This window comes from Antechinus flavipes, chromosome X, assembly GCF_016432865.1.
Source record: "Antechinus flavipes isolate AdamAnt ecotype Samford, QLD, Australia chromosome X, AdamAnt_v2, whole genome shotgun sequence".
Lineage (NCBI taxonomy): Eukaryota > Metazoa > Chordata > Mammalia > Dasyuromorphia > Dasyuridae > Antechinus > Antechinus flavipes.
Genome location: NC_067404.1, coordinates 621,324 through 633,171, shown reverse-complemented (window position 1 = coordinate 633,171; position 11,848 = coordinate 621,324). Strand labels below are relative to the sequence as shown.

The following is an 11,848-nucleotide window of genomic DNA, read 5'->3' as shown; positions in this document are numbered from 1 at the left end:
ATATTCCTTATCCTTGGAGCTGTCTTCCAGGCTCTTGTTGACGCTGTTTTCCACGTTCTCCAGCTTATGTGTTTTGACCTCTCCTCCTTGACTCTCGGTGCTGTCGCTGGCCAGCTGCTTGACAGCCTTCTTCTTCCCAGTCCCTTGGCTGGCCAGGGGGCCACTACCCTTTTCCCTAGGGGAGCCACTCCTGCCGCTGTACTCCCCGGACGTCCACCAGGCCTGAACACGGGAAGCTGGGGACGAGGATGACACAGGCGGCAGGTTGGCCAGGCACAGCATCCCCTGGACTGCCTCCAGTGTATTGGGGGACGCAGGAGCTTTACTGTGAAAGACAGAGAAGAATAACCAATGCCAGGGGCAAATCTCACAACCTTTTACACCATCTCTAGCTAGACACCCATTTTAATACATCATTGGACAGTTTACGCAAAAAGGCAATTACTTGGTTTTTCAAATGTTTGTTACAATTTATTCTTAAATTGTAACAAACATGGTTATTCCAATCTCCTTTTTCTCATTCTGTCTTCTAATTTTTTACATTTTGTAGATATCATTTACCGCCTCAGTTTGATTGGCGTGTGTGTGTGCGTGTGTGTGTGTGTAAATGCATGTGTATATGACAGAGTTTGAAACAATTATCCAGTTTCCCTATTTGCTGTGGATTCCCCCTTTTCACTTTTGAGAATGGCCAATTTGGTTTTCCTTCTTGTCTTCAAAAGTCAGCACAACACAGAGTCAACACAACTTTGTGCAAGCCAGAAAGGTTCACATAAAACTTAAAGGTCTCTGTGCAAACAAAACCAGAGAAAGTACAATTAATTATAAGGGAAGCAGAAGATTGGCCAAGGGGACCAAAAGAAGAAAAATACACACTGGAAGGGCCGTGGGAAAATAGGCCCATTGTTAATTCTTAAGTCCAGGCATTGTATAAAACAACTCCGAAGCCCATTTGATTAAACTCTGCAGACCCTTTGATCTAGTAATACTTGCTACCAAATCTAGACATCAAAGATAGAAGAAAGAGGACCCAGATGAACACAAAACATTTATGGCCATTTTTTGCAAAGAATGGAATTCGGGAATGAAAGAGGCCCATCAGTTGAGGAATGGATGGACGCTATTATATTTTAAGAAATTGTGGATGGAAACATTTCTCTATGCACCTTGTGCCTAACTGTACTGATTGTGTGCACACACATATATGTGTGAGTATCACATACATATTATGAATATTGTATGTACAAATTTATTTTTATTCATTTTTTGGTACCGGCAATTTGGCTCTCCTCTTCTTATTGTCATTTGACTTCTCTATATTTCAAGATTTCCCCACCCCCGCAAAAAACAACCAGCTCGATAATTGGGGTCATGCTGGCGAGAGCTATTCTGACATAGAGTTAGTTGGGGGGGGTGATTTGTCTTTCTGAGGCAACTGGGGTTAAGTGACTTGCCCCACGCAGCCAAGAAGTATTAAGTAACTGAAGCCGGCTTTGAGTTCAGGTCCTCCTGATTTCTGGTCCGGTGCTCTACCCACTGTGCCATCTAGCTGCCCCGAGCTGGCACGTCTGACACTTATTCCACCGTGTGCCCAGTTCACCAACCTGTTCTTTCTCTCTTTTGTTGGGGAAAGTTCTTACAGAGAGATACGCTTTCCCCTCAGGAGTCTTGGCTGCGTCCTAAAGTTTTGGTAAGTTTTCTCATGGTTGAAGTTTCTTTGATGACATTTTCTACTGTTACTAGAACATGTTCTGTTTCAACAGACCAACTCTTTTGCATTTAGCTATTTAGTCTCTCATTTGTTATGTCCTTTCAATTGAGTGTAATCCCAGTACACTGTGGTCACCTAGGGATCTGGTTAATGCGTCCAACTTTCTACATGGGTCCCTCATGAGCAATTTACATAAAGTTGTCTTTGAGAAATGCTGAGAAATGTGCATCCTCTTTGCTATTTCTCTTCATGAATCTTCACAGAGCTATCATCTCTAACTCGTCTAAAATTCTCCTCTGACGCCTAACCTTTCCCTTGAGATGATTTAGCGATGACACACAGAGGATAGGATACTGGAGCTGGCCTCAAAAAACTAAATCCAATCTGACCTCAGGCACTTACTTCTGTTTGCCTCAGTTTCCGCAACTGTAAAATAGGAGTGAAAACAGCACCAACTTTTCAGGCTTGTTGTGAGCATCAAAAGAGATATTTGCAAAGTGCTTATAAGACCACTGCTACTTACATGCTTATATCCTCTCTTCTTGCCTTCCATGTCTGAAAGGGTCACCGCGATACTCTCAATCTTGAAAACCCTACACAGTCTGTCCCCCAAATAACTTTCCAGTATTATTGGGCATACTTTGCAATCCAGCCAAATGGCCTTTTTTCCTGACACTCACTCATGAAATCCTATAGCCTTCTCCAAGTCATTGCACAGAATAACAACTCTCTCAGCTTGTACCCCATTAAGCTTCTCTTTTCCTTCAGCAGTAAATTAGGACTCATCTTGTGCATGAAAGAAAATTTCTTCCTTTTCTTTTCTTTTCTTTTCTTTTCTCTTTTTTTTTTTGAAGTTGACATTACGTGACTTATCCAGGGTTACACAACTAGTAAGTGTTAAGTGTCTGAGACCATATTTGAACTCCGGGGCTGGGGCTCTGTCTACTGCATCATCCGGCTGCCCCCATCTTTCTGATCCCTACTGGTGATTCGCTTTGTGCCACTTTAGATTCATCAGTACTGAGTAATTTGATCTTTATGCTGTATTTATGCATGTTTTCCATGCACTTGCTGTCCTCCCTGTGAGAATGTAGGCTCATTTTAAGTTTAATTTAATGGCTGTAAGGTATCATTCGTGACTTTGGATAGAACGTTTTCAACTGAAGAATAAGGTCAAAACTCCAAAGACAAAGGATTCAGGAATGAGGCGGAAAGACAGTGTAAGCAGCAAGGGAAGGCCACTTTCTCAAGCACTCTGGATGGGAACAGAACAGACAGCACATGACAGCTGGAACCCAGGGAGGCCTTGGTTTGCTTTTATTGGTTTTGTTTTTGAGATGGCCTTGGGCATATTTGAAGGCAGCAGAGACAGGGCCAGCTAGCAGAAAAATGGATCAAAATTGTAGACAGTGGGAATGACTAAGGGTGAACTCTGTACAATGGTCGGCCTTCTGGTGGTGATACCAGAGTTCTGAGATGAAGAAATTGGACGAAAAGAGGGATGTCACATTGAATGGCCTCATTTTTTCCAGAAAAGCCAGAGGCACAGCGCTCAGCCAGAAGAGAAGGAACCTTGAAGAGGCACAAGCAGCTTTTGTGGAGCCTGAAATGGAAATCACTGAGGAAGGAGTAAAGCAACTGCCTCTTTGGCAAGGGCATTTCCGGAAGAAGGTAAATGATGGCAGCAACTCAGAGATAATTTTAGGCCAGGGCAGAACCTAAGGCGCCACTTTAGTTCAGTTCCTAAGAAGACTTTGCGTACTTTGCAACAACAACTAAGACTTTCCTAATTGGTCTCAGCTGGCTCTTTCTCCCTGCAGCCCCCAAAGTACTTTCCCTTATGTGCAGACCTGATCGCCCCCATGCAACAGGGATCTCTATTGCCTGTAAAAACAAAGAGGAACTCCTTAGTTGAGCTTTTCCCTTCAATTAGCTCTCTTTTATGTTCCCTATTTCCTGAGGCCCTCACCCAAACTAAAGAGAAGAGAAAGAAAATGGTCATACCACATACGTAAAATGAAATCAGACTTCCTTGCTGCCTATTTCCAAAAATGGAAGAGTCTTTCCTTTAGGCTGAGTGCATCATCTCCCTTTGAGAAGGTGGGTATTCTGCTTTACCATCACTTTTCTGCAAACATCTCTTGTAATGGGCTGAAACTGGCAGCCAAGCCCTTACGGCTAAGTACCGATTGGACAGTGCCCTATGGGCATATGCTTGGCCAATGGCCCTTCCCACTATCCGTGCTGGCTCAGTGATTGGTGTATACAGAGAATTGTAGGAGGGACTAGGGGGTGGAGTAAGGCGAGCCAGAGTCCTCTTGGCCGTAGACGAGGGGGAAGGTGGTCGCGGAGCTTCTGCTTCCATCCTGTTCAATCCTGCATCTAAGACCGAAAATAGAGACTAAGGACTTTTGCTTATCCTGACTCCGGCTGATTCTGGGGTGTCCTGGGTGCTAGCGCGGTCGTCACACCTTCCCTCCATCCTTCCTTCCTTTTTTTATTGCTTCCTTCATGCCTTCCTTCCTTCCATCCTTTTTTCCTTCATTCATACCCTCTGTCCTTCCTTCCCTTCTTCCTTCTGTTCTTACTTCTTTCCTTTTTTGGTACTTTTTCCCTTCTTCCTTCGTTAGTCCCTTCATTCTTAACTTCCCTCCCTCCTTCTATCCATTTTTCCTTCCTTTCTTTTCGTTTCTTATTTCTTCCCTTCCTTCCTTCCATCTTCCATTCCTTCCTTCTGTTCGTCCTTCCTTCCCTTTCATCCTTCCTTCCTTCCTTCTTTCCTAACCTTTCTCCTTCTGCCCTACTTCTCTCCCTTTTTCTTATCCTCATTCCTTCCTTCTGTTCGTCCTTCCTTCCCTTTCATCCTTCCTTCCTTCTCTTTCTGCTCCCTTCTTTGATTTTCCCCTTTCTTCAATCCTTCCTTTTTTCTTCCTTGGAAAGAAGAAAAGACAGAGGGTATGAAAGAAAGGAAAAAAGGAAGGCAGCATGGAGAGAAGGAGTAATGAAGAAAGGGAGCAGGAAGAGAATAAAAGGAAGGAAAGGAGGAAGGAAGGAAAAAAGGAAGAAAGGAAAACAGGAAGGAAGAATAGAAAAAAATTGGAAGGAAGGAAAGAAAAATGAAGGAAAAAACAAAGGAAGGAAAGAAGGAAGGAAGGAAGGAAGAAAAGAAGGAAGGAAGGAAAAAGGGAAGAATGAAGGAAAGAAGAAAGGAAGGAAGAAGGAAAGAAGGAAGGAAAAAGAAAGGAAGAACAGAGGATATGCTGGAAGAAGGAAAGAAAGCCCATAAAGATGGAGGGAAGGAAGAAAAAAAGGAAAGACTGAAAGAAAAGAAAAGGCAAAGAAGGAAGCAGAAAGAGAAGGAAAGAAGGAAGGAAGGAAAAAAGGAAGGAAAAAAGGAAGAAAGGAAAGAAAGTAAAAAGGAAGGAAAGAAGGAAGAAAGGAAAGAAAGTAAAAAGGAAGGAAAGAAGGAAGGAAGGTTCAAGGGAGTGAAAGAGGGATATAGCAGGAAAGGAAGAAGGATGGAAGGAAAGAAGGAAGAAAGGAAAGAAAGTAAAAAGGAAGGAAAAAAGGAAGGAAAGGGAGAGAGGAGGCAAAGAAGAAAGATAGCAGGAAGAGAACTAAGGAAGAAAAGCAGAAAAAAAGAAGGGAAAAAGGAAAGGAGGAAAGATAGAATGAAGGAGAGTAGGCAGGAAGAAAGGAAAGAAAGTAAAAAGGAAGGAAAGAAAGAAGGAAGGAAGGAAGAAGGAAAGAAGGAACAATGAAGGAAAACAGGAAGAAAGAAAAGAAAGAAGGAAGGAAAGAAAGAAGGAAGGTAGTTAGGGAGAAAAGTTAGGAAAAATGGAGGAAGTTTAGGTAGGAAGGAAGCAAGCAAAAAAGGAAAAAAGAAGGAAGGTAGGAAAGCAGGAAGGAAAGAAAAATGAAGGAAAAAACAAAGGAAGGAAAGAAAGAAGGAAGGAGAGAAGGAGTAATGAAGAAACCTAGCAGGAAGAGTAGGATGGAAGGAAAGGAGGAAGGAAGAAAAGAAAGGATGTAAGGAAGAAAGCAAGTAAGGAACGAAAAGAGGACAAAGAGAAAGATAGAAAGAAGGAAGGAAAGGAAAAAATGGAAGGAAGGAGGCAAAAATGAAACAATGAAGAAAGAAAGAAAGGATGGAGGAAAGGAATAATTAAGAAAGAAAAAAAGAAAAATTTAGAAATTAAGAAAGGAAGAGAAGAAAGGAAGGAAGGAAAGAGAGTATGAAGAAAGGCAGGAAAAATGGAGGGAATGAAGGGAGCAAAGAAGAAAGAAGGAAGGTATGATGGAAGGAGGAATGAAGGCTATAATGAGGGACGGAAGGAAGGAAGGAAGAAAAAAACTAATGGCGGTGGGTGTTCTTTCATCATCCCTTTTCTGCAATCATCTCTGGTCATGATGTTGACGTTCAAAAGGGACACCCCTGAAGGTTGGGATTGAAGACCAGTGTTAGGAGGTGTCTCAAAAGAATGTGCAGGCTTGAACCCCTCTCCTAGTCAAGGGGCAAAGTTTGCTGTAATTGGGACGCCGAGCGGGCTAAGTTCCTAAAGAATTTCGCAAAGAACCAGGAGCAAGAAGACAAATTTATCCAGTGCTTCATGTCGCCGAGAGACTAATTTTATGGCCCCAGGTACAAGTGAGGAGTGGTGACTAGACCATTCTCTGAGTCTCTCAGGCACCTGGTCATCTGTGCCCAGCATTTAGGGTTAGATGATCCATCGGACAGTCAGCAATGTGTGTAGGACCACCCTGAGGCTTTAGGACAGATGGTTAGAGCAATAGCACTCTAAAGGCCGGGGGACCTCAGGATCACTGCTCTATTTCCCTTAGAAGCTGTACCCCTTTCAAGAGGGCGGGTCCGTGAGTGTGTAGACAGTTAGTGACTTTTAAGGGAAAGCTCCAAATTACCTTCCAGAAATCTACATAGCTGTCAAAGATCTCTACACTCTGGCTCTGAGTGATCTTTGTTTTGCTGGTTGGTGCACCACCCGACAGCAAAACCGGCTCTTTCTCGGTGCCTGACACCTGCCATTTCTAAGCTTTTGCACGATCTCGTCCATGCTTGGAATATCCTTCCGTCTCAGCTCTTCCTCACAGAATGTCTCTCCCTTCTTTCAGGCTACGGTCCAGTGCCACTCAGTAAACGAGGGACAGAAGGCTGAGGGCTTCTGGTCACTTCATGGCCCCCGTGAATGAATGCTTTCGCAACTGGACACCACCAAGAAAGGCAAACGTTACCTACCCTGTTTTAAAAGCACAGCCTGTTCTGCCGATGGGAAGAGGCCACTTCTGGTCGGGATGGGGAATCGAGAGAAGGTATGATTTCATAGATATACTTTTTAAACTTGTGATCCTTTAAGATCCATGAGGATTTTGTGAAGACTGGAAGATCATGTGGAGAAACATCTTCCTTGATGAAAATAGCGATAGGTGGGGCAACCACATAGAAAGTTTTATAGGATTCTCTGAGGGACTGGCTACTGTGCTACTCGTCTGGCAGTGCTTTGATTTGTTCTTGTGATTGCTGAAGAGGCAAAAAAGGAGTAATTGTGAACAGAAATCTAAGACACTTAAGAAACCTGCATTAGCATAGCAAGCCTGAGATTCCCCCAAAGTGAACGAGGATGAACTACAATTCCACTACTACTTTCAGGGTTGTTTGAGGAAACTCCAGTGGTGATGCTGGCCATAACCAAAATATTGCAAATAACTAGGATTGAGTCCATTTGTTCCGTAAATTGTATGTTTTCATTCCATTTAAATGGAATTCAATTTTAATTAATTCAATCCAATTAGTTTGATTTTAATATGTATCTATTTGCATATGGAAAAGTTAGTTTTATTACTCCTGGAAAGGATGGTTTTTCTGCTTCATTAAAGAATTAGGATTTAATGAATTAGGGCGAGTATCACAGCTAACTAATCACATTTTCTTAAAGAGAAATACCTTTGCAATATGCTGCTAGTTCACTGTAATGTTTAGGAGGCTAAAATTAGTTATAAAGGTCACCTGAGTCTGGGTAACTTACAAGAGGGTAATCAGACCCCGGATCCTACCTACTATACTTAAATCCACACAGGTTCGCCTCCAGGGTACAGACCCTAACCGCTTTCAGAATAGGAACCCTTTCCTTTTATTTTGCTTTTTGGTTGATTGCCCTATAGGAAGTACTTAATAAGCCCTGGTGATTCCTTGGTTTTTCAAAGAATTTTTTAAAGGATCCCTTTCCCCAAGAGAATGTGATTCTTTTAGCAAGGACTGCATGGCAGAATAGGATGGCTAAGTCATCTACTGCTGCCCACTATACTGCATTTCTCCAGTCCTTTTAAAATATACATCTAGGGACTACACTTCTGCAAGCCAGTCAAAATAATTTCTGCTGGCCACCTTTCCCTTCTCAGTTCACATCAATGTTGAATCTTAAAATCCAGCCAGGATCAGGGTTCACCTCCTTACCTGGGTGGTCTTAGTGACTGCTACATTTTACACACAAACAAGATCACACGGTGGTCTCTGAGGTCCCTGCCAACTCTGAACTGTCCAGGAAGGTAATACCGAAGGCCAAAGTGAAACCTACTCTGGACCCCAAGAAAATGCTTACCAACTGATCCTAGGCTGGGCAAGCACAGAAATGTTTGCCTTGTGGGGGGTGGGGGAGGGCGGGCAGGAAGGGGCAGGGACCGGACCTGCAGTTTCATCATCGCTCTAATCCCAGGTGAAGAAAGTCGGATTGTTCATAATTGTATCTGCTCTGCAATTTATAGTTGTAGAAAGATACCTGAGTGCCAGCATTAGGAAGACAAGTGATTTGCCACAAGGCAAGACCTGAACACAGGTTTCACTCACGCCACAGCCCTCAAATGTCTCCTCTTACATTTTCTCCTGACTTTCAGAGAAGTGAAAAGCAGAGGGAGGTACTCACTTGTGACCTACACAGTCAGGTTCTCCAAGCTGCCTGCTGGCTTTTAGGAGGTAAAGACTCCCACACGCTCCACCAGGGGATTCTGCCTCGGCTTCCCCTCCTTCCTCTACTTTCTTCTCTGCTGCATAATTTTCCTAGGGGAGAGGAAGAGAGTGCATTCACTGTGCTTGCTCAGGGGAGCTTCATAAGCTGAAATCCGTCCAAAGAAAAGCACTAATGGTGAAAGTATTCAAGGACTTTACGAAGACTGACTGGAGGAACTGAGGGTGCTTAGGCTGGAGAAGACTTCATCTTGATGGTTCGAGGAAAAAGTGTGTTGAGAGACCGTACATACAACTGCTACCTTTAAGTTTCTCAAGAAGTGTCTTGGGAAAAGAGTGGACCAATTTTGCTTCACCTAGGAACAACAGGTGAGAGAGATAACAAAGCAAACTCTAAACTGATGTAAGGGAAAATGTTCTAACTCTTCATGTTATGCAGAAGTTGAGTGTACCTTTCGACGTGCCGAAAGCCTTTAAACACTAATTAGAGGAACAGTTGAAGTACCACCGAGCCGCTGAGGTCCCTTCCAACTCTCCATTCCAGCCAAACTGGAAAACTGTGTGTTGCTTCTGATCCTGCTGCTTTGCCTCCCTCCCTACCCCACTCTCTATTCCCCAGCCTACTTTTAACCTTGCCCATCTCTGTCTGTGGAAGCCCCTTCTTTCCAGAGGAAACTGATCAAAAATCTTGCTCTAGCTTCATCTAAAAGCTCTTCTCCCTCTTGAGACAGATCTCTTCTTTTGCACTTCTCTCACCTGTCCTTCCGCCACTACACCTCCTATGCCCTCCATAAAGTTGTACTGTCCCCCCCACCCCATCCCTGAAAGTTGGTCCTGTGTCACTTTCCTTCTTGGGGCCAGGACCTACTTTGCAGAGAGTCCACATTTAGGATCACAGAATCAAACCACAGGATCCGGAAGATGCGGTAAGAAGTCATCCCCACCCTCATTTTACAGAGAAATGGCTAAATCTCTTTCCCAAATTCACCTACATGATAAACACAGGAGTAGAACAAGAATTGACAGCCAGTCCCTCTGAATATAAAGGCAGTGCTTTGGCCAAGGGATATTTCTGTGGGTAAACTGTGAAAATGAATGCTGAATGTAGATTCAGCTTTTCCCCCTAAGCATTTAAATATTTGGTTTTTTTAAAACACATTAAATGTTTTTCAATTAAAGAGGTTTATTTTTTTCTTCCTTCAGCCCACCCTAGTCCCCCATCCCTTCAAAAGAAAAAAAAAGGGGGGGGGCGGGAAAGCCCTGTAACAAACAGGATAAAATGAGACAAATTTTTGCATGAGTCATGTCTAAAACCCCGTCTCCTTCTCCCGTTAACTCTGAGTTCGTCACCCGTCTGACAAAGGTAGGTAGCCTGATATCAGCCCTCTGGCACCAGAGCTGTTCAAACTGTTGGTAGATTGGGCTTTTGAACTAGGCTATGAGGATCACACCTCCTTCTCACCACAGGACCTCCCACGGAAGGACGGCACTCACGATTTAGAAACGGGGAGGCTGACAAGGTATGATGGGTTATGATTTTCAAAAAAAAAACCACAGGTTGAGGCAAAAACAAATAGAACCTGACATTTGTATATCCATTTAAAGTTTGCAAAGCACTTAATGTAGATTTCCTCATTAACAAGTAAAGAAAAGTAACCGAGTGTCCTCACCTTCACACAGCCTGACTCTCACCCTAACTAGTTTCATAGCAAATAAACAATGACATGACCCTGAAGTCAGGAGTAAGAGAGCCCTGACTCAAATAAGACGATATTTGAAAAAAATATATTTTTTAATTGCTTCACACAGCAGCTCGCACCTAGTGGGTATTTTTCCTTTCCCTTACCTCAGTTTCCAATTCCACCTCTCCTGGTTTCCGGATTCTTTTCGGGTCAGAATAAGGACTGGCTGGAAGCAGCTTCTGGTGAAATTCTAAAAGGGCGATGATCATGACGAGATAAAAAATAAATAGTTCAGTAGCATGGAAAAAGAATACAGCCAGTTTCAGAGCCATTAGAAGATGTGGGCTTATGTCCTGCTCGATACTGGGTTTAAGGTTTCCGGCCTAACCCTAACCCTAACTTCTCAGCAACTCTCAACCTCTAAGTTGCAAAGGTGCAAATCTGCTTTGGAAGAGGGGATTTCCTCAGAGGAAATCACAGGGCTGGGCAAACGTTAACAAGAGTCATGTGACTTTTCTTTTTCCCTTTTAAAGTTTGCAGAAAGTTTCACTCATATTTTCTCACTTAAGCCTCAGCAATTTTCAATAAACCAGCCCTACCTCAGGGACTACTATTAATGCTCTGAAAGTGGAACGCAGCCTCTACCCAGGGAAGGGGAAAAGTTAACCTGGAGAGCAGAAACACTGAAGGAAAGGAAATTTAGCTTCTTTTAGGCAAAGGCACTAGCCCTTAGTCGAAAGGTACTGTGTGAACCCATCCGGTTATGGCTAGAGCCTGAGAGACCCGGGAGGCAGAAAAAACAGGAGAAGGAGGGGAAGAAGCCATACTTGGTAACATTTTCTTACTTGTCGGGGCCTTCTCCTTCTCAGGGGTTTTTTCAACCATCAGCTGTTCTTTAGAGCCAGGGTCAGACTCCTCATGGATCACTAGCTTAGCCTGGGGCTTGCTTCTTGCCTTCATTTTGGCCTCGGAGCGCCTAGATCTCGTAAAATCACTCTTGGTGCTTAGAAAGAAGAACACATACAGAAATGTGTGTTTTTATTAGTTTGTTTTCTAGTGTGCTACTCTGCAAAAGTTCTTAGTTACGTTAGAGAGAGTTAGTTAGAGAGAGAGAGACAGAGACAGAGACATCTAGGGTTCTCCAAGTAAACTATCATTTTGTTTTTATTTCTTCACTTAACATAAATTCTAAAACTATATACTTCGAATTTTACTGAAGGCACAGGGGAAGCTGAGGGAAGGAATATTCCATTTTCTGACTACAATAAAATTTAATTCGTTTTCTTTAGAAAATTTTTATTCCTGTTTCACTAAAATGCTTTTATCCATTATTTTTATACATAAATGATAATATTTTGGAGTCTACCTCATATTCACTATAATCATTCAATCTGGTCACAAGGAAAATCTTTGATAACAAATTACTAAAACTCCTTTTCTAATAGCTTATGTGATATCATTACATCAATATTCATTAGT

At 42.9% G+C, this 11,848-nt stretch overlaps 1 protein-coding gene across 5 annotated transcripts in view; it reads right to left on the bottom strand.

Annotated features, from left to right (window-relative positions):
• Nucleotides 1-11,549, bottom strand: part of LOC127542643 (histone lysine demethylase PHF8-like) — a 68,645-nt gene extending 57,096 nt beyond the window's left edge. For all 5 annotated transcript variants that reach the window (XM_051968386.1, XM_051968385.1, XM_051968383.1 and 2 more), the window contains exons 1-3: nt 11,215-11,549; nt 10,534-10,619; nt 8,647-8,780 (exon numbers count right to left, since the gene is read on the bottom strand). In XM_051968386.1, coding sequence (XP_051824346.1) covers nt 8,647-8,780; nt 10,534-10,619; nt 11,215-11,329 — 335 coding nt within the window. In that variant the 5' untranslated portion in view covers nt 11,330-11,549. The remainder of the gene's footprint in view (nt 1-8,646; nt 8,781-10,533; nt 10,620-11,214) is intronic.
• Nucleotides 11,550-11,848: the final 299 nt, after the last annotated feature.